The following is a 23,745-nucleotide window of genomic DNA, read 5'->3' on the forward strand; positions in this document are numbered from 1 at the left end:
CTGTCAAAAAGTCTTAGCCCACCCATTACACTTTCTGCATTCATTTTTCTCACTACATGTTTCTACTTACTGTCTCCAGCAGCAACTCGGAGCCAACACTGCCAAGTACTTTCAGAACAATCTTGAGCACTAAGTCATCAGGCCTTGTGATTAATACCACGTACAAACTCACAATGCCATATTCGTAAGTACTACAGAATGAATGTAATTGAAATTACAATTTTCACATCTCATAAACCAGTAAATATGTGGATTCAGGGCATTTGGACTGTCCTTCAAAAGCACCTTATACACACACTTTCTATCTTTTCGCCCAACTATTTTCTGCCCTTATTTCATTATTACTTGTAACGTTTTTGCTGTAAGTCATGCTCTCCACGATGCTCTCTACAGAATTTTACAAGTGGTTTGATTATGCTAAGCCTTGAGTTCCCACGTTTAGCTGTACAGGCTAGACTACCAAGGAATCAAATTTTTAAATTAAATTTTTTCAAACATCAAAGTATCTTAATAGCAAAAAGTAAGGCTTATCCATTCTTTCTATTATCTGCTGCATAAAATCTTGTATTGCTTTATTATTACTACCGCTGAATACACCAAGCTGTTTAAACATGACATGATCCTTCAATCCGCAAGAACTCAGAGTGAAAATCCAAGCATTCCTCTATAGATAAAATCTCTTACACTGTAACACCACCTAGCAAATTCAGGCAACACATAAAAAAAATGCACACAGGGACTTCAATATTCTACAGCATGTACTTAACAGTATTTCAAACTTCTCAGTCTTTGGGTACATTTACCATTATGTCTACTGACAGAAAATCTCCACTGGAACAAACCTTTGTGTCTCCAAATAACATAATTATACAAAGACTTGCTTAAGGGGACATAAAAGCTTATTATTCATTTTAATATAAGCAAGTGATGTGCAAGCCTTACTACTATACCTCCCTATTGCACCACAGCATGCTTTTGTTTCAGCCCAGTCAATTAACAAAAGGAGAAGCACGCCAAGCTCAATGCTTATCGTGCATTATTTGAGGCAGTTGAAAGTGAACCTACGTCAAAATTTATACAGTGCACTGACTGACATCAACCAAGAACTAGGAATTCAGAAAACCGGTCTGTTACACAAAAAAAATTACTTTTTTTCAACACAATTCGTAAGCTCAAGGTTTAATATTCATTCTTCAAACTTTCCAGTTTATTGTTTATCCACCTCAAGACACACTTGGACAGTGTGAATCCAAGTCTTTCCTCTATTTAGAAAACCACTGGATCTGTGGATGTCCTCCCCATTTGGAAAACTAAAAACAAGCAACTTCCCTTATAAACAGGAAGAATTACTCTGCTATTCTATAAAATTAAATTAAAATACTATCAAATCAGGATACTACCAAATATTCTGGCTACCCACAAGGTTGCTCTGTACATTTTAGGAACAACAACAACAAGAATTTAGTGTTTTTTTTCCTGATTACATGACATTTCTAAGAAAATCCACTCTAAGTGCTACAAAAGTAGAGAGTCAAACTTACTTCAAGATACACAAAACACAGCTACCCTGTGAAGAAAAATTTGGTGTGAAAACCAGCATTCATCACAAACCATCTCCTTACACAAGTGAAAGTTCAAGGAACTAGTTACCCAACCGTCATTTCCAAGGTATGCCTATTTCATACCATACTGTAAAGGCTGCGAGCCACATTTCATATACTAATAGGAGTTCTGTCTCCATCTACTGGTTGAAAAACATTAGGTTCAATCATTCACAAGGGCTATATGATATATGCTACCGATATATAACGTTTGTGATTGTTTCAACTGCATGGCATGTTGGATTTCACAGTATTTTTCCTCTAAGTTATTAAAGAAACAAGAGAGCTCAAGGCTTTCAGTGTATTGGCATCTACCCCACTGATCGCTTTCTTGTTCCAACAGCTGTACAATTACTTAGCATTAAGTAGAGCATTACTAAAAATAAATCACAATTTATTGATATTCGGCTTTAATACGTTACAAATCACAACCAAACTTGTGCATTAGCTACTTACGTGACTGACTTCCACAAAAACCAAGATTGGATGTTAAGTGCTTGAATAAGCCTTACTTACTGAATTTCAAGTGGTTCAACCATTTGGAACATAAAATGCACCCCAGCACAACCATAAATTTGTTCTTCCTGTGCAAAATGTCTAAAAATCGCACTACAGTCGTCTATGGTATGCTTTTCAGCAACTGTCATTGCAAAATGAACAACGTTTTCATTATATTGTATACAAAGTAATCTGTAAACAAGTATGTTGTCTGAGTACTTAATTACTTTAGAATCCAATGCATAAGCACTCTGCATATATTATTTTAAACTTAACTCTGCACAGACTGACATATGCTATCATACGACTTCTTTACTTTTGTCTTTCAGGCCTTCTGGTGTTCCTCAAACCTTCACTAGTCTGATTTGACATGGTTTTCCAGTCACCTTGTAGATTTGTTTAGGTTTTGTTTGTTTTTTTAACACCAACAGGAAATCAATATATTTTTCTCATTTAATTTTGCAGTTTAAAGATGTCCAACAGAATGACTGCATTTTTAATTGGTTCCTTCAGTATAGTCCCCCCCAAATAATTCAGATTACTCTAAACAATTACTCCTTCATAATAAGCATAGACAAAATTTCCAATATTGATGTCACAGATATGGTAATTTAAAGATATGAATACAGTAATTGCAATATTGCCTTAGATGGGCATTTTAATCTAATGAAATAATGAACTTTACCACTTGCATACATATACACATACACATCTACAAATTCAAAATAACTGTTATTTCTATAAATGTTATTGTACTTTACACTATTAAAAAATCTTTTCATTTATATAGGTTTATTGTTTGGTTAATAACACTGAAGAAGTGTTTTAGCACTGAGGTTACAAATTTGAGAAAGTATTTTACAGCAAACATTTTGTAACTATTATTCAGTATTAACACTTCTGTTTAGGTATCTTTTCCTTCTCCATTTTTACATCCCAGATACTTGTATGAAAACTGAACTGTGGGATTTTGGTTTACATGTAGATACTTAGTCTTGATCAAAGTCTTAATCCTTCAATGCCTCCTTCTTTAATGAACTGTGGTATCGTACGTTTCTAATCTTACACAAAGTATTAACAAGAATGTTCAGATTAACACATGAAGGGGTATTTTCCTGTTAGCATACTAAGTAAAGATGTCAGGGAAATCAAAACCCAAGCAAGTGTGTCTGAAGGGCATACTTGCCCATACAGCTACACACCAAGAATTTTCAAAATGAGGAAACTGATCCACTGGAAATATTTTCCCACGATTATGTTCGTTTGGCTTCAGGAAGAAAAGCTATTTTGATCAAATCCAATATCCATTTTGAAACTTTAAAAAGAGATGGTTTACAGTATGCAGGACTTCACTGTTGTAAAATTGTGAGATACACAGACCGAGTGCTGATAAAAATACGTCACAAATGAAGAATTCTAAGATACAGAGAGCTGAGTTTGTCAAGATTAGATGGCATTCCATCTGTCAAACAATAAAAAGCCTCCACATGCACACAACACAGCACGAGATCATGCTAAGAATGAAACGAAACCAACCTTGCTGTTAGACCCCGATGAGAGCTGTCTCAAAATAAATAAAAAATAAATGAGGTTTCAAGTAAGTGACAACTAGAATTAGCTTTTATTAAGCTTTTATTTTTTCAGTAACAGAATCAACTATAACTCTAGTCAGTAAGTGAACATATGCAAAGGTTCTGTATTTTCAAGAATCAACTTCAAGTCTAATACTAAGATACCTGGCAATGAACTTTCAGAACTCCCCAAAATTCACATTAAGCATTACAAAAAAACCCGCTTGAAGAACACACAGAAGTATGGCTATGAACCTGACTGAAGCGTTACTTAGCATAAACGTAAAAAAGCTTAAGGCACTATAAACTAAGTACAGCAGGGGCTACAGATTTTCCAAGATACCATATTTTAAATTGGGCTGAACTGCTCCACAGGCACTCTATGTAAAAAATGCTGTAAGTCTATTAAGATCACAACCTATTTCGACAGTGGTGCGAAGTTACGTATGAAAATACACCTACCATAAACAGCACTGAACCAATTTAATGTGTTGGTTTCCCCTTTGAAGTATGTTGGTTAATTTAGCTACACTATTCATTTGTAATCAGTCTTTTTACTGATCACGTGTATGTGTGTGAATTTGGCTGACAGCATAGAAGGGAGAAAAAAAAAAAAAAAATCAGGATTTACTCACCAAGGAGGAATCCCTGTGACACCACATTCCATCCTATAAAGGAAGTGAAAGTGCTCTTCCCTTCAGTCTGATTTACAAGAAAGAAAGAAAGAGAAGGTTGTAATGTTGCTACACTATTCACTGTTATGGAAAGGAGAAGGGAGTACTTGATCGGAGAGTTCACTACAGGAAATACTGAACGCACCTGCCTTTTTTTGGTTGGTAGGAAGCCACACATTTTGGTGGACAGGTGCACTACTTTCTCAATGAACTTAACCAGACAACACGAAGTTTATGTATTTAATAGCTATAGCCCTTAGCAAAAAAAACCCTAGGATTGAGAATAAGTGTGCAATGGAGGTTCTAATTTATTTAATAACCTGATAATATGAACAAAGAAATAATGTCCATAATAAGAATGCCAGTATATTTGCTTGTTTTGGTTCATTTGGGGTCTTTTCCTGAGATGCTTTCCTTCTACAGTTTCTTTGTTGAGGTAATGCTGTTCTATTTATTTCCTACTGAAAAGTGCAAATTATGATTTCACAGGAGGGCAACAGGAATTTTAAGAGGTACATATAATACAACTGAAGTTAATGATGTTATTGCTGACAGGACGTAAATTCACTTATTTTACTTATCTCAGGGAGAAGAAAGCAGAGTAAAAGAAAAACACAAAACACATTTATAATCTATATCTATTTCCACATGGAAGAAATGTAAAGATCTTGTCATTCAACCTTCACATACAAGAAAATTCATCATCTACTTCTGTACTTTCTGGGGAAAACTAGAATTTGGAGGAAAAAAAGAAAGTCTCACTTTCCATAACAAGTCCTTACTTGCCTTGAAGCAAGCATACAATTTTAGCTCTCATATCACAGTGTTTTTCAAATAATATAGAAGAGCTTTTCCACATTTCCACAACAGCTTTCATTGGTCCGCAAGATATTTTTAAGAAAAACAAAAAATTAGCTCTATAAAAGTGTTTCAAAGCAAGCAGAGGTATTAATCTGCCCAGAAGCTCTGGGTCTGAGGCATTAGTTAAAAAATGTGTCTGAATTATAAAAGGAAACTGTACCTTTCAACCACAGTTAGTTTTAGGAACCTATCATCAAGGACTGTAATTTTGAACAGAACTCCACCAGCTCCACTTCTCTCTCTACCTTCGGTTTGTTGTTCCAGCAAAGTATGTGACATTATGTTGTCAAAGACTATTTTGATAAAACAAGAGTAGTTTACAAGATTCAAAACGAGTAATTTAGGAAGCTTCTCTCCATGACTTGGAAGAAAATGCGCAGAGCTGATTTTTTTTTTTTTTTTGTAATTTCACAAGATGCAAGACGTAATTTAATTTTGTGAAGTGTTTGTTAATTTAAAAACACCCTGCTATTTACAGGATATAATGAAGCAGTAATGAAGTTTCACCTGCCAAAACCACCACAATCTGACAATTCAGCCTCTGTCAGCTTGACCACAGCAGTTTAACCAGCAATTTAGTTTACTTAATGACAGAATCTTGGATTCTTCTAACTGAAGTTTTCGAAGTTTCAGAGTCTCTCTCTATAATAGCTATGTTAACACCAATATAGCTGTGACAAATACACAGAAGTAAATTTACTCAAAAGGAAAGAATAAGTGATGAAGAGTGACGACTTGGCTGTCAAACTGAGGCACACTGTCTAGGCAGAAAAAGGACACAGATTTCTTTAAGATACATTACTCTCTGTTCCCTTTCAGAGCTCTGTGAAACGGAATATTAAAACATGTGGAAGAGGCTATGAAGCACTCCACCTACATTTAAGCACTGCACACAATACCATAAACAGGAATTCGCCCATCTTACATAGAATGCAGTTTTATTGTTTTAAAGAAATAATGGGTAATATAATCTTTTTCTACACTAAAAAGAACAGAAAGAGTTATGAGGAAACGAACCGAAGAGTAAGCTGGGAGACAGAACATTCACTGCTCAATCACTTCACTGAGATGTTGAGAAAAAAGTCAAGATGAAGGGAGGAGCACTTTTATTTACTACACAGAATGGAATATGATGTGGCAGGTTTAAATAACAACTTGTCATGTGTCTCAAAAATTACTTGACATTTGTGAGGAAGAGCAAGCTAAAAGATACACAGCCACCTGCTTTGTAAGTACCTTTTGTAATTATAGATGTGTTATATCTATTGAACTGTATTTTATTACAAACTTCTAAATATGTTTCCTGAGCTAGATGCAAATCCCAAATCTTTTTTTGCCATAAAAAAATCAAATCAGCATAAATAGAAAAACAACATCCCCACCCCCCAAATCAAAGTGCAGGCTCTGAATATTTGGAAATAAGAACCACTACAACCGAAAGTTTCATTACACACTATAAACACGAATTATGAACCTTTCAGTAAAAATTCACCAACTTTAAAACATTAATAAATTATACAAAGCCTCAAATAGTGAACAAGTAAAGAGATTCTAGGGAAATAAATTCCACAAACATTTGAGGAAACTGTAACAAAAGAAATTGCTTCAGGAGTTATTACAAAAACAAAGCCTTCTTCACTCAAGATAATCTCAGTTTCACCTTACCTGATAAGACTTTAAAGTTAACATAGTGAAGTTGAATAGATTAAATTGGATTCTATCCTGCCTCACACACTAAAAATACTGTCAAGCAAGCAGACTAAGTGTTAACACCGCGGGTGTGTGTACATATACCTATACACTTGTGCATGTATGTGTATGGTATTTTTCAATGTCACTTTCTTCAGTATATTGAACAATACCCCAAAACAGCAACTGGTCTTTCAAATTTTTAATCATAATTTCAGAAGAGCAGAAAACTTGTTTGTCAAAAGCAAAACTGAGTTGATAAACAAGGAAGAACACTTTTCAAACAGAAAAAAAGTAGTAAGATCCAAATGATAGGTTAAAATCCATTACATTTACCTGAATTTCAGTATTTTAGCATCTGTACAGATATTTACAAATAAGAACACAATTTGATTTGTCATCAGGCTAAGACTAAATAGCTGTCGTACATTTTTTTTTTTTTACACAGCTACAAAAACTCTGAACTTTTTTTTTTACACAGCTACAAAAACTCTCTGAACAGAAGACTGAGATTCAGCTGAAAATTAAAAACACAATCAAATATTAGAGTGCCACCTAGTGCCTATGTTAAGCATCACCAAAGTACAAACACTTCCACTTCAGATGACACTTTAAAACATTATTTCATATGCAACTAGACTAGCATTTGCTGTAATTAGAACATACATTCTACTATGCATCTAAAAGCACTTCACATATAAAAGGCTATTAAAAATGCAAATGCAAGCAACTCAATTGAAAAAAACCCAAACAATCAGCTACCATAAATCCATTTCAAGTTTGGAGAAATCCAGAATGGAAACCCTGAAGTCCTTATTTATTCAAGGAAAAATAACATCAAAACAAATACTCCTCTTCTTTTAGGCTACACTTAAGGCTTACATAATCAGTTTCACTGTGAAGTAGCAACTCTTATGAAAAAAATTAATTCTGCCCAATTTTTTATGCCTACACCAGAAAGGCAAACCAAAAATCCTGTGTATTAGCAACTACTTCTTAGTATTGATGTGAACAAAAAAGCAAGGGGTTAAGACCTAAAAATTTTTAATATTATTCTGATTAGTTAGTCCCATCCAATTACTCTCTAAGATTCTTTGGAGAGGAAATGAAATAATGCTTTTTATACCGGGATCCTTTGGGCAAAGTTTACCGTGGAAATGAGGAAAACTTTTATACTTAAAAAACAAATAAAAAAAAAAAATCAAACTTCTTTTGTTTCAAGATCAAAGAGTCTGTTAAAAGACACGAGCCAAGTCATTAACTCAAGTCTAAGAAATCCTAAAACACTGTTCAAACAGATGTTAGCTGAAAGAACAAAACTACAGGGTAGGGTTATGTCTCTGTCCTCCTTTACTAACCTGAATATGCCTAAATGGTGCTGTTATCAAACTGAGCTGTCCAAAGGAAACAACAATGACAGTTAGTGACTGGTGGCAAAGCTTAAAGGTCCCATGCACATGTTTGCTTCGGCTAGTTTAGATCAAAACTTCTATTTTACAGTAGAAGAAGCCACTAGTAGTTCAAAATGTACTGAAAGGCCATACAATCATGCACACGCATAAATAAACATTATTTAAGGGTGTCAACACCTTTCTCTTCAATCAACTTACCGTAAGCCATAGCAAGGCAAAGTGATGAACCGGAACATTGCCAGAAAAACTCTCAAAGGAAGCAGGGTGAATACATACAGAAAAGCATCCAGGCACAGAAAGATTCCAAAAAACATCAACTAAATTACAAAAATAAAACAGAGGTATGTTAGTTGTTTATAAAGCATTACAAAAAGTTTATAAAGAATTCTATTATTTGATGAAAAAAACATTTACATAACACTAATTAACCTAATAACCACAATACTCTCACTACACTCAGCTGAACTGTAAGAAACACAACATGCAATGCACTTGGAAGACTATCTGCAAAAATTCTGCACCACAATGTCCAAGCTGGATGACTGGAGCTGAGCTGAACATGTTTTCTTGCTTCTTTTTTTAAACACCTTAACCCATGCAAAACAGAAAGATAGCCTGTCATTTTGCCCCTGTATTCTGAGGCATCTTCATAATCTAGAAAACAACTCTGCGTTTTCTTTTTGACGCAGAAAGACTTTTTCTCTGCCCCAGTATAACCACAGTTTTTCACATTCTATAAGCTCACATTAATATTTGCAATTACTGCTTAACGTCCTCATTTTCCTAATTTTTTACTACATTACACTTGCACACTTACATGTACCCATTGAAACATAATCAGCACTGAACCTTCCACTCATTTCTGTAAACGTTATTGTCGCTGTTACATTCCAGATACCGAGGACCTAACAGAACAGCTTACAGAGCTTTTCCATCATTACAACTATATTTTAGCAAAAGAGCACAAAGATTAATTTTGAGATCAACTGACAAGTGTTCCCTTAACAAGGCAGGAATAGGGACCACCTTTTCATTCAGTATAAATAATCTACTACAATTAAGAGCTTCCACTGAAGCTGCATAAAAAGCTTGCGCGGAAGTAGCATTTATATTACAAATTATCTAGCTTCTTTAAATAAAAAAGGGGTATTCAGAATGACAACAAAAAAAATACTACCCTTTTAACACCACACCCAACTCTAAAATTACGTACATGTGATAAGTGCATGTTAAAGAGTATCTCCTGAGATTATGCTTTGATAAATTTACTCCAGTTTATTTTCACTCCACCTGATCATGATTTTCATTCCTAGTCTGTAATTGTACTATTAGATAGCAAACAATACAAGCCATTAAGAAAATACTTCTCTTCTTTTCCTAGTGTCTCACATGCTTTATTTCCATTAAGCAGACTTCTGAATCACACAGTCAAGTGATTCCTGCAATAGGTGATGGTCTGTACACTATTTAGCTTGCTTTCTAGGTGCTCATCACCATACTTTCTCGATTTCTTCAGCGAGTATGATTCAGTTTTATATAGCCAGTATGTCTACTAAGCCCATGCAAAGAATTAACATTTATTACATAATCTCTTTGCAAAAAGACAAGTATTACTTTTTAAATCTACCTGCTTATTACTCAGTTTCATATTTTTATATTCGTTTGAATTTTGACTTACTATGCAAAACCCATCAACTTCAACACTTACAGCATCAACCTTATTTATAAGACTGTTGGCCTTCACTCGTTCTTACACATTGAAAGTTTTATCGGAAATCTATGGTGATGATCCTTCAGAATAATTTCTGTGGCTTGGAGATGGCACATAATTGTCTACATAATTACAGTGGAGATAACATAGAACTCCTATATTGTTCAACTGAGACTCTACCATAACTGAAATATTCTTCTGCAAACTGGAATGGATAAACAGTGAGGATGTGAAGACACCATCACTGGAGATGATCAAAGCCCAATCAGATCTGGTCCTGAGCAACCTGTTGTAGGTGATGCAGCTTTAAGCAAGAGCTTGGACTACATCCTCTCCGCAGGACCATCCTAATCTCCCTCATTCCGTGATTTCCTGCAGTAACTGACTGGTAATTTAGTTTTGTAAAACCAGGTCTCATCACGGTTCAAGGATGAATTTAAAGATACTGAAGCGAAAACCTGAGTGTCGCTGACAAAGCAAATCCTGCCCTCACTCCCTCCTCGTCTTTCATCTTCCTACCCTTACTTCAAGCTATACAGCTCCCATTCCACCCCCCCTGCATAGGTTCCAGATTCTCAAGAATACTGGCTGAGCAATTCAGCTCACTATTATTGCTCTGTTTGTTCTTTGCTGGAAAAGTGAAGCATTGACTGCCAAATTATGAGCTGATTTAACTCAGAATGGTCCAACAAGCACCACAGCTCATGCAAAACGGGCAGCATGCATAAGGCAGGAGACTGAAATGGGAGGAACAATGAAACAAGACTCTTTCTTCACAGTTAAGTGAGAGGGAATTTGATTTAGCCCTACCATGTAACTTCATCCTTAGAGGTTTTGAGAACTTTACCAATATTACTTTAAATGTTCCATTACACTGCAGCCTAGTCAAACCTTATTACCAATGTTGCCTTATTTATCATCCTCGAGTATATTCCCTCTGCCTCCCAAATAAAAATAGTTAAGCCAGAATAAACTCTCTTCTACATTAAAGCACTGGAACTGGTTCACTGCTGGGCCAGAATTGTATCTAAGCTGACAGAAAAGAGGTGGCAGGAATGCCTCAGGAAGAGCCACAGCACTGGGACAAAGTGGGAAGATGTGGTGAACGGTAGCAAGAAGCAAAACAGAAAGCTATGAAAATGAAGTAAAAAAACTTAGACAGAAACTCATCCATCACCATATTTTTTAAGTACTGAAATCTTCCCACCCTCAAAACATTTTATATTGGAAAAATCTTTAAAACCATTTAAAAAGAAAAAAAAAAAAAAAGTAAAATTACATTTTGCAGTAAAAAGTCTTCGTTTGCTTGACTATTCCTTTAAGGATCAGTGTCATCTTTATATTCAAATTAATTTATTGTTATCTGGACTTGAAAGTTAGTCACGTCTGTCTCTGCTAACATGTGCTGCCAGCAGCAACAAGCAAACTTAGGCAGAAAAACACGAAACACAAAAGTTTAAGTTACTAACACCAAAAATTAATCATTAGAGACATTTAAATCTTTTTTAGTAGCAAAAGTATTTGAAAAATTAATATTTCTCTAAATAATTTAATGCAACTGATTTAATCTTTAAATTAAAACAAATCTTAAAGTATACTTCACCTTTTCCAGTTCTTTCGGTATCCGCATGCATGTGTACACTCTCTCTCTCCGCTCCGTGTATTTTGCTTCATTGTGTTCAAGGAAGTAACCTCTTGTTAGCTCAGCACTGATGAATCTCAGCAATGAAAGATCTGTATTCAGGAACACACATAAGCAGAAGACACTTCAGGCACAACCTCCAAAGAGTGAGAAGACTTCTACGCTCTTGCTACATGTTTCATTTACATCACATCTAACCCAGAATGTTTCTACTGATCAGAACCAGAATGTCAAATAACTTGGTACAGAAGGAGCCATATGAGAAGCAAGTCCTGTGCTCCCCTGTTCCCCATTTGCCTCTCAGCGAACAAAAGCAGCTACTTTTCCCAGTCAATCATCTTCATCAGACACCTCACTTCTCCAGAACATTACTCAAAGCAACTACACTTTTGTTGAGTAGATCTAATCCTTAATCGACTGACAGTCCTCCTAAATTTACTAAGCTCTACTTCAGACTTCTTAAAAGCCATTTTCTCTCTCAGCAACACTAGCAACTTGTTCTTTATTTTGAAGAACAACTTTCTGTAAGATCAGAATGTTCATGGATACATGATCCCAAGTGATTAAGTGCACAAACAGCACATGCATGCTGATCATTTGATGACCAGACCAAAGTCTTTCAAGACCAAAAAGCCATCAAGCACGTATAGGTCTTCTGCATTTTAATAGCTACAGATAAACAAGCGGAGGGCTGACTGAACAATGTTTAGTCAACTCATATGGCTTCTAAAAAAGACTTTGTGCAGAGTAGTCTTCCAAAAGGAAATAAAATATGAAATTATAATTACGAAAATTCAGGCTATCAGCATAAGGAGATTGAGCTTAAGTTTAGATGCTCACTGACAAAATCTGACATTACCACCTCTCCTGGTAACACTTTGGAATTGACAGAAGACTACAATAAAGTTTAACATTTCTGGTTATTATTGGCATTTAAAAACAGAAACCCTCAGTGTTCATACAACATCCAAAAGATGGAAGTCACTTATCTAGACAGAGATGAAAAGCTACAGAGCATTTATCATGACACAAGAACATGCTCACAGAAAGTAAATTCGGATTTTTGCCACAGTCTTAGTGACTGGGGGGGGTGGAGGGCAGACCTTGCATGGTATAATGTTCCACGTTGCTTGGAGGAGGAAGAGGCTGCATAACACATCCTTAGTAAAACAGCCTAGATAACAGCTGTTAAGAGAGGAAAGCAAGTATAGATGCTACATGTGAAGAGTTTACCCCAACCTGTCTTGAGATAGCGGCTCCTCAAGATTCATCACATTGAAGATGATGAAGATCATTAGCTGGTAGGGCACCCAGAAAAATACAGATTTTTAAAGTAAAGAAGGAATTAGCTCCAACAGAGGTATAAAAGCAGCAGAAGAGGCAGGGTGTGCTTATAACCTGCACTGCCTTGGGTGGAGGGCACTTGTATTGACTGTGATTAGAACTTGCAGGGATTACAGATGGGCATTTTGAAGTTTCCGTTGGTGTATTAACATTCTGCATATGTGTAGTATTGTGATTTATCATGTTGCTGATACTGATCACAACTACATAATTCACTGACTGCTGGCTAATTATGTACTGTCTATAAATAATTTACATCATGTTTTGCTTTGAACTACATGAGCTGAACAGTATTTCCCTGTATGAGCTTGTTTGGATAGAGATTTTGATGATTTATATACTACTGATCCACTTCTAGTAAGTGGGCCAAAGCCACTGTATGCCTTAAAGGTATTTATTTGAACACAAACAAAAACAACATGTAGTTTAATGAGTAGTAAAAACCTAATATTTACACGTAAAGTTTCAATCAAAGTTCATTCCAGTGAAATAAGGCAGAAGTTCATACCACTAAATCATTGTTCAGATCTCTTGCAAACTTGTTTTCTAGAGTCTTCCTTTGTAATACTATCACTTGTAACTTTTTTGGTTTTCCCAATTTTTCCTTGCTTAAAAAGTTACAAGTGAAAAGAGACAACCTTAGGTATAAACACGAAAATTGACTACGCTGTTAACTGCCCAGGTGTATTTTCTTCCACCTCAGATAACAGACCTTATCTAGCTTAAAGGTAATGGATCTCAAAGAACTGAAGTTTCCTGCGAAGTAAATATATGCACATGGGCAACCACCATGGAGTAACTTCTGTGTCCTTTTCAATTTGAGATATTCTAGGATTCTAACGAATGAGCTATTTGTTCCTACTCCTTACCTCACACAAACTGGCTCACTGGCCTATTGTTGAAAAATAAATGATTTTAAGTTTCCTCCACCTGGCTAGACTTTCATGCCCTAAATATTAAGAGATAATCACTCCTCATGACTGAGGCTGATCAATACAAAAGCTCCAGACTGTGACTGCAAAACAATCTCTCCAGTGACAGGGGATGCACTGAAGCACAGTCGCTCAGCCATCTCCTTTCTGAGCACTTACTGCCAGCCAGCATCAGCCCTAGTTCTGTGCCAGCTGTGAAACACATCAGTGGCTGACCCTGTAGGAAAAACACAGTAAGCAAAAGAACAGCATGAGACACCAAGGCGGGACAGAGTAATACCAAATCATCTGAAAAACGGTTTAATTCTGCTGTCAAACCATCATTTTCTTTCAAAAATAAACAAACACTCCAATTCCTACTTCAAATTCCCTCCCTACTTCAAATTTCCCTCCTTTGCAGTCAGAAAGTTTTAGGCTGTGCCCTAAGTTTGAACTATTTGGATAGCATACTCTTAATGCTTAAAGTATTCTCATTTACTTCTTATCTCAGGACAAAAAAGCACAAGCATCTTCGAAACATAAAAGGCCACTAACTCCTTCAATGTAAAAAAGATAATGATTTACCTAAGTTATACTTCAATGCGTAGCTACACAAAGGATACTCATTAACCAGAAATGGAGAGGAAAATTTGTGCAAATGTAAAATGCACTGCACCTCAATAATTTTCTGGTGTTATACAATCATAACTTTAATCCTAAATGAAACATTTCCAGGCACTCATTTCACTCCTGTCAATCCTAAATACGCACTTCTTCCATAAACATTCAAACAAATCAATCAAGACTAACTCAGAACTTCTTTCTTTTTTTTTAAAAAAAAAAAAAAAGGTATTTCCTTCTCCTCTAAACAACTTCTCTGTACAGTGCTGGTCATGCCTTACCACCAGGAAAAAAAACTACTTCTATGTACTATTTAACATATTGTTACCACTAGGCGAGTTAGAATTTTTACTTGCTCTATCAAGAAGCCTGTCCTTCTGATGTCTTCCTATCCTGAAAAGTCAGAAAGCACTAATGATTTTTAACTATTTTTTAATTTAAATGAATTGCCGGAAGATAGTTAGGAATTCACACACAAATAACAATTTCCTTTAGAAATAATTATTTGTTCAGTTGTCTTTCACGCACACCAGTATGTATCTCAACCATTCTTTTTTCATCACAAAGCAATCCATAATACTATGATCAGGCCAATTCCTTACAACTACGGAAACCTCAACAGTTTCATCAACACCACCAAACTGCAGTTAATGATGCTTCGTGTCCTACTACACAACACATGTCAGAAACAGACACAGCACCTGCCAAACTTCGGGGGAAAGCATTCAATTGTTGACAGATTATTTAAGGTAAAACCCAATTCCTCTTTCTCCTTTTCTGTATTTGGTGAGACCTGCGGTATCACATTCAAGCCAACGCTGAGGCAGAAAGCCTGGAAATCTGAACACAACTTTGCGCACTTTGCAGATGTTCAGCGAGCACATCAATTATTAATATGGCGCTAATAAAGTTATTTACAACCTCACCAACATTAAACCAATCCTGCCACACCGAGCAACAATTTTCATACACAAAAAAGGGAGGGCTATTCTCAAGAATTACTCTGTAGATACCGGAAATAGACGTAACAACGCACAACAATAATATTGGAAGTCTTCTGGACTAAATGCAGTTTGCTGAGGATTTTGTGAGGAAAAATAAGAAGAAAGCCTCTGCTATCGATCTGTAGCTGTAGTTAAGTTTATTTCAGGTATCTACAGGTCCGCCGTGCGGACGGCGGGGCCGCTCCCTGCTCCGCGCTCCAGCGGCGGGCGAGCCCGCAGCCCGCCGCCCCGGGGGGCTCAGGGGACGCCGGGCCCCTTGGCAGGCATCACGCCCGCCAACCCGAGTCCCGGCTCCAGCGCTCCGCACTGAGACGGAAGACGCCCGCGCTGTTTAAACCCCCCCTGAAGACCAACGGGCAGCTAATCACTGACAGGGGACCGGCGGGGGCACAGCCGGCTACCCCGAGGGCTTCTTCCCACGCCCGAGGTCCCGGCGCACTTTCTGAAGCCGCTCGCCCAAGTCGGCAGAGGCGGGCGGGCGGCCGCGCCTCAGGCACCCACCGCGGCCCCCCAGGACGGGCCGGGCCGGGCCGGGCGGCGCCGTGAGGAGCCGGCGCTGGCGCCGCGCCCCTGAGGCGACGCCCGCCCCGGGCGTCACCGCCGCGGCCACCCCGGTCTCCCGCGGGGGCCAGCCGGGGGCCCTCGCTGCCCTCCGCCCGCCCCGGCCTGCGGGAGGAGGCCTCTCGCCCCGCCGCCGCCGCCGCCCCTCACCCGAGAGGCTCCGCTTCTTCTTCCTGCCCCGGTCGCTCTCGTAGAAGCCCAGCGTCTCCGTTCGCTGCTGCGGAGACGGCTGCCCCGGGCCGGCGGCAGGCGGCCGCTGCTCGCCGCTCCCCCAGAGAGTTTTCGGCTCCCCGCGGCCGCTGTCCTGCTGCTCGGGGGCCCCGCCGCGCCGCCCGTCCCCGCCGCTGCCCGGCGCGGCGTCGGAGGCAGCGGCGTCGGCAACGCCGGCCATGTTCGCCGCCAGCAGCAGCGCCGCCCGCCGCGCGCCCGCCGCCCCCGAGCCGCGCGCCGCGCCGCGCCCCTGGCGGTGACTCATCACCGCGCGACAGCGGCGCGCCACGGCCCTGCCCGGCCGCCGCGCGAGTGCCGAGGGCGGGGGTGAGGGGGGCGGAGCCTGCGCGGCGCCATCTTGACGCTGTGCTGCCGCCGTTAACCGCTCCGGTGCCGGGAGGCCGCGGGCCCGTGTAGCCTCTCTCGGTCCGGCCTCGAAGCTCACTCTGGTTTGATAGCGGGTGCTGGGCACACGCAGAGGGCTTTGTGTGAGGGAGAGGTCTGACGGGCCCTCTTCCCCTGGCGTCGGAAATATGGGTGGTGATCATGGCTTCACCCCCCTCAGACCGGCTGAGGGACCGTCATTTGAAACAGTTGCAAATAGCGTGATTAATCTACCCTGCGCCATGCAAATAAAGCCCTTGTTTGGAACTGGAAAGCGAGAGGTGAATTATTAACTGCAAAGCCAACAGGATTTCCATGGGCTGCGTAACGCATGTTGGACCAGGCCGGGCACTCGAGGTCACCAGCTCGTGCTCCCGGCCTTCCTGCAGCTCTTCCCACAAGAGGCCTCTGGACCGATGAGCCCCGCGCGAAGGGCAAGTGGTGGTGTGGCACCCAGCTCGCAGGGAGCTCACGAGGGCAGGCACCGGCGCTCGGGGAGCCCGCAAAGGTCAACAAGCTCTGCCAGCCCAAGAACCAGGGTCTGAAATCTTCTTGTTCGTGACGTGCTGAGGTTGGAAGTGCTGCTAATTCCTGGCAGCGTCGTGGTGGCAGTGATAAGACTTGCCAGAGGCCATGCTGATGACAAATAATTTTTCCTGGCTCCAAGTGCTTATAATTTATACAAGAGTAAACATGAGCGTGAGAAGCAGGGAGCTCAAAGTCACAGTGAAGCACTCGTTTGCAGGGGGAATTCATGCGTTACGAGGACAAAATACCTGGCCTGAATTTCAAGTACAAGATCTCCTTCACATTCAGTTCTCATGTTCTTACGCCTTCAGAGGCCAGATTCAGTCAGCCTGATACTTAGCCACTCATCCTGGGAAAACAGAGGGCTTTATTCTTTCTTTGGAAGGCGATAGTACTCTTCCTCTATAAATTAACTGAATTGTATAGTTGTCACAAAGAGCATTTCAGGCTTTGGATAGACTAGAGGTGCTTATGCCGAAAATCTGGTGGGATTAATCCAAGTCTTGATATTTTCAGGCAGTGGAGCGCTTTTTACAGGCACTCATGATGTGTAATAAGAGTATGACAAAGGGAGCTAGCAGGGATACCTACTACACATTGTCAGTTTGGGCTTTCTTCTTCAATCTTTTCTCTGCAGATGTAAAAAGCAGTTGGAAAAATAGGATGTGGAACAAAGAGCTCCAAAAAAAGCTGAAGTATTCCCTCAGCGGGAGTGCTGTTGCAGTCCATGCAAAGTTACATGATACCCAGGGAGATATTCTGCTTCTCTCCTTCCAACTGTGTATAAAAGCTATATCCATCCATAAGATGCATTGCATGATATTTAAGGACAACAAATTGTCACAACCTTGTTATCGGTCTTACCCAAATGAAGGCTTTTGCAACATCAGGCATCATCTGACAACCAGCTATGTTCTTCTTCCTTCAGGCCCACTGAGAAGCTACCTAATGAATGGCCAGCACCAGTGGTGACAGCACATACATTTTCTATTCAGGGATTGACCCGAGATAACCATACTTGGTTTACAAGATCTTCCAGTTTTCCACTTGAAGTCATTCAACTGAAGGCACGATAATAGTATGACTGCAGTACGGTTCAGTTAAGAATTGGCTCATATTTTTGATGCTTCAAAAGCACATTGAAGAGCTGCCCTCAAGTTTCTACCCACAGAGTCTTTCTGTATGTGTTTTCTGTACTTTACATCCAGTTTGTGACCCATCATTGGCCGGAATTTTCATGTGTTCTGTTCCGCATGCAAAGATGTGTGTATTTCAACTATTACATGTGACATTTCGGCACGGTGGCCACTTCCAGAAGGTCAACCCAACTGCAGTAAAATCCAGTCCTCAGATGTTTGAGTCCTTGAACTGGTCAAGTCAGAGGGGAAAGTTGCTTGGTGAAAAATGCTAGTGGTGTTGTTATAGGAAGCAGTGGTTCATTACGATATCTGCTGTTGGGAGCTATCTGTGACCATCTGCTGTTTGGCATGAGAAGCTGTATTTTGTTGCTTTCCGTAGCTTATCTGCTATGAGACAGGCTATGGAGTGACTCTGCAGCGGGTCAGAATCCACTTTGCAGTTTCATAACCATTCACCGATCTTCTTCCTGAAGCGATTTTCTTAGAACAAGGCACAGCCCTGTCTGTGTTCCCACAGCTGGAGTTGCACGGTTTTCCCCAAGAGTTAACTAGCAGGTGGGGGGAAGAGGGAGGATTGTTTCAAAATAATGACTGTCTCCAAGGAGAAAAAGCGGTTTCATTAATACAACAACAACAAAAACATTAGGATAGTTGTGGAGTGAATACAGACAGGGAATTAAGATTTACTTGAATTTTATAGGAAATGTCATCACTGCTGATCCTTAGGGCTTTGAGCAAGCTGCTTCATTTTTTGCCTTAAATTTTCCATACATATACTAGAGTAATTGTTACCTACCAATAATGTATCTTATACATCATCATCAGAGAGGGATTTTTGCTAATTTGATGTCAGGACAGTTTCTTCTGGCACTGTCAAGTATTAAAACTTTTATAGTGTGTCCAGCTTGGTTGTGCTTTAGTCCCTGGGTACTCATTGCTGCAACTACTCTGTCTCCTAGTGAGGATGGTCTTTTTCTAAAGAACATTTTTACATGGTCTAAAACTCCTCCTTTTTTGTAATGGATAATGATTTCCCCACAAGACCCAAGGAAAAGTTACTAAGAAGAAGACTTTGAAAATGGATAATAATATTTTTGTAGTGCCTTTTGCTGACAGAACTTTGTTGTTTTTTCAGACCTTGCCATCTATGTCATTTACCCCCACCAACTCAGATATCACCTCTTAACATAGATGATCTATCTGTGAAGCATGCTACCAGAGGTAAAGTAAGTTCTCCTTTTTATAGAGCAATACAAATGTGAAAAAAATCTGTCAACAAAATGATATATGAGAAGTAAATTATGGACATAGGTTAGGAAATGCAAAAGAAGTCTGGAGAGAAGTATAGAAACTCAGCATGCTGTACCGAGCAGAGGCAAGTGAAACTGGAGAATACATGAGCTAGCGATAAAGAAGAGGCAGCTGTTAAAATGATGATAGTAACAATGTACTACTCATACCTGTATGAAACAGTTATGAGTAAATGCAATACTCATAACTACATTAAAACATCTGATATCTATCTTCCATTGTAAGCTTTTTCTCAGTGAGGCTCAGACTTCTTTAGACTTTGCAATATCATTCAAAAAAGACTCGATACTAAAAATGTATGGTTTAATGGTTTAATTTCTTGAGTCTTCTGCAAGAAGAGTTATAGTCTTCAGCGTGATTTTCAATCATTCTGCATTTTTAAAAATGTCGTCACTGAGTACACCTTGTGCAAGGAGGCAAGTCAACAAAACTCATGATGAACACAAAGTGCAATAACGCTGATTTTTTCCTACAAGAAAATATTTTCAGACCCTTTTGTAATATAAACAAGTGATTTTGTATTGGGTTGATGACTTTTAGTTCATCAATCTCCTTAGTATGTGGGTGCATATTCATTCTTCTACTAAAGGCAATGCATCTCTTAGCAACAACTGATAGTAACAAACTTAGTTCTAAATCTTTCAGAATCGCAGCTGTCGTATATTTGCAAGGTACAAAAGTATTGGTTGGAAGTATAATTTAATTCTGTCTCAGTCAGTTCTGTTTGGTAGCTGAGGTTAAAAATAGCTGTTTACGCCCACAGGAGAAAAATCATGTAAAGATTCTTTCCTCCATTTTGTGTTGAACATCTAAGCAACATGTGAATTTTGGAATGGGATAATCTTTGCCTATGACAAATAATTGGTGTAAGAAATTGTTGTATGGACATTAGCATCCTACATGTTTCACTTCCCCCCCCCCATCTCAATATAAAATTTACAATGCTATAGTTGATCATATTTTTTCCTGAGTTGTAGCCTCACTAAAGATTAGGTTGCCTCTTAGGTAAGCTAAGGGCATTACTCAACATCAGCATGTCCTTGAATAATGCAAGCACAAATCATGTTACGCAATACTACAGTACCTGAAAGTCGAGTTTGACTTCTTGCTGGTACATTTCCATTATTTGTTTGCTTTGGTTACTGTATTGGATAGCACAGGAGCTGCCGCACAGTTAAAATCAATGGTGCTCTTCAGTGGTAGCATGAGTGTCCACACCTGCCATCTTTGAAGTTTTTGGAAGAAATAATTCTGAGATGCTTGTGCATGGCAGCTTATCCTGGGACCATAGTTCAAGGAGGACTGAAGGGCAGAGGTACAGAAAGTTAGTTCAGTATTATAGGCTTTTAAAAACATGTTCAGATTATCTTAAAAGTAAATTTTATAATATTCTTTGATTTTTGTTAAGACTTCTAGTAGTTCCCTAGTGTAATATTGTTATAGCTCTTTCCCTGTCAGATATCTTGAATGTTTTATCAAGGCAGTTCTTTTTCTGTGACTGTCAGTGACAGTCTTTTCCTGGCCATGGTCTAATCTCCATTTCTCATTGTCAAGATTTCTTCAGGATTTATATCTTGAGCAAAATACCACAACTAATACTTAAACTGCTGCCTCTATTGGAGCTCAGATACCCGAACCTCTGACACTGACTACGTAAGAATAGCAGCGAATGGTCTTTGCAACATCAACATAACTGAACTCGGTGATATATGGGGCATTTCCCCCTAAGGTTCACACATTTGAAAGTAAAATAGCAGGGAGATTACTAAATCTCTTCCATTCCAAGTTACTTTATCCCAATCTTCATCCTGAAGTGCTGGAAGAGAGGTTTCGTAATCTCATCGTTCCTCTTTTTTTCTACTTCCATATCTGTAGCTATGCTACAGAACATTTAAAGATGGCTCTGTACATGACAAGATGGTTCTAAGTGTTACAAATTGAGAGTGCAGCTGCCTTTGACTCCATCCTCAGCTAATTCCTTAGAAGACCTAAGCCAGACATGAGGTGTGAGGGGAATAGGTTGGAGGAAATCGGTGGAGAGAATGCAGATGGAAAAACGGTTATGAGAGCTCCAACAGTCATAAACTGGGAAGAGAAAAGCACCTGGGGAAGACAGTCTCACCACCTAGACATGAGTTTCCTGTACCTAAGAATGAAATTCCCAGTATCAGACAGAATATATGTTATCTCTCAAAATTTCCTCCTAAAGTGTACATTTCAGTCTACCATTTCTTCGTATTTTTCAGGTCCAGGGAGCAGAGTTGAAATCCCAAACTTAGAGTGGCCTAGGTTTTGTGCCTGAATTTACAGTATGAGTTTTCGGTCTTGCCAAACCCAAGTGGAGATGGAAATCTCTGTGATAAGTATCATTAGCAATCAGCATTGCTGTAAACAGTCCTATTGTTTTTAATAAGTTGAAAATCTCGGCTCAGCAAGAGCATTTCTATTATGATAAAGTATGGAGATATATACACACATACAAGCTTTGCACCTAAAATTGGATTGTGAAATCTCTAGATAGGATCTTAAGTCTCTCACTTCTGGAAATCATCTCTAGTCAGAAGAGAATTCAAATGTGTTAGATTTAAACGTAAGGGTAAGTGCTTTACTGATTTTAGGCTGAAAAAGTGCGTTCTTCAAAAATGTTGAGCCTCTTATAGGAGCAAAGGAATCAGTTAAGAGGTTGTGGGACCACTAGTTTAGCTTCCTATATCTGAAAATCATCACTCATTTTGTAATTATAATTGCACGTGAAAAACATGAACCATAGCATAACTGGAAAAGGAAATTGCTTACAAATGTGTAACTAATGGCTCTGAGACCAAACTTTCAGTCATTGTAAGTCAAAATAAAGTCATAACCTTCAGTGGCTTAATGCAGTTTTCGTGAGGTTGGGACTAGTTTTGAATTACTTGAAGACTGAAAGAAGAAATGTTTTCTTGTTTAATGTAATTGTTATTTGCTATTTAAGCAATGATATAATAGATACAGATCACCTAATCCACTGCGCACAATATCATGAAGGTGAAGAACATTCTGCAGAACTTCTCTCCGTGAACACAGGTGTTGTTTTCATATATATAAACACATGCAAATATTTATTTACGTATACCTGACAACAGAATACTGAAATAAACTTTAGGAGCTAAGCATTGTTTTCATGTTAGAAATATTCTAAAATCAGCTAGTCTCTTTCAGGCAGGGGTTCAGTGCTATGTTTTTTAATGATTGTCATCCCTTGAGATTGATTTTTGCTTTAGTTATAGTTTTTGTTATGAACTCTTATAATCCAGTTGTCAAGTGTCACAACAGCATTTGAATCAAATTAAACTCTTGATTTAATTCCAGTAATGCCAGCGTAGTCTGCATGATCTTTTATATGTTAATGTGCAAAGGTAGATTTTTGATGTATTCACAAACTGTGTCTATCAATACACCAAACCGTGTCTATCTATACCACAGTTACAGCATCAAGGGAGTGATTTCTTATGTCATGCACCAAAGACCCTCTATAGTAGCATGATGAGATAAGAATACATTGTCAACTGGAACTCAAAATTTCCCGTCCTTTTTTTGCTCAAGCTTTATATTTTGAAGCAGGCAATGTTAATTTGGCAGGCTCCGTACAAATCCAATTACCATTTGGAACTCCTGGAGGACTGCTTTACCTTGATGAGTAACAAGATGCACTGGAACGTGTTTGGGATTGCTCTTTCAGCCCTGGCAGACCATAAAGAAAGGCACTTACACCGAAAATGCTTGATGTTCCTGCAGAGTAGCCCTACCTGCCCTACATTTGCATCAACTAGCAGAGGATTAGCTAAACATGTTCTTCCCTTCCATTTTCAAATTATTATTGTTGTGAGATCCTGTAATTTACAACAAGTTTTATGCACCAAGGCCACATTAAGAGTTGACAGAAGTCACGGAGGGCCACTGAGTTCGCATTTGGAATATCAGAACTTCGGCACTGGGGAAGCCATCAACTGGTTAAAGAATTCAGCAATTTAATTGAAACAATATGAAATGTATTCCTTTTTTGAAACTCTTATGGAAGCACATTTTCAAACACA

General features: G+C 38.9%; 1 protein-coding gene across 3 annotated transcripts in view; it reads right to left on the reverse strand.

Annotated features, from left to right (window-relative positions):
* TAPT1 (transmembrane anterior posterior transformation 1) overlaps positions 1-16,506 on the reverse strand; it is a 49,286-nt gene extending 32,780 nt beyond the window's left edge. The window contains exons 1-4 of one of the 3 annotated variants that reach the window (XM_075420573.1): positions 16,251-16,506; positions 11,621-11,751; positions 8,505-8,623; positions 3,636-3,659 (exon numbers count right to left, since the gene is read on the reverse strand). In XM_075420573.1, the coding sequence (XP_075276688.1) occupies positions 3,636-3,659; positions 8,505-8,623; positions 11,621-11,751; positions 16,251-16,491 (515 nt within the window). In that variant the 5' untranslated portion in view covers positions 16,492-16,506. Of the gene's footprint in view, positions 1-3,635; positions 3,660-4,305; positions 4,373-8,504; positions 8,624-11,620; positions 11,752-16,250 lie in introns of those variants that run through there. The other 2 variants (XM_075420574.1, XM_075420575.1) reach the window with 2 other exon arrangements.
* Positions 16,507-23,745: the final 7,239 nt, after the last annotated feature.

The sequence above is a fragment of the Opisthocomus hoazin genome, chromosome 5 (genome assembly GCF_030867145.1).
Source record: "Opisthocomus hoazin isolate bOpiHoa1 chromosome 5, bOpiHoa1.hap1, whole genome shotgun sequence".
In the NCBI taxonomy this organism is placed as follows: domain Eukaryota; kingdom Metazoa; phylum Chordata; class Aves; order Opisthocomiformes; family Opisthocomidae; genus Opisthocomus; species Opisthocomus hoazin.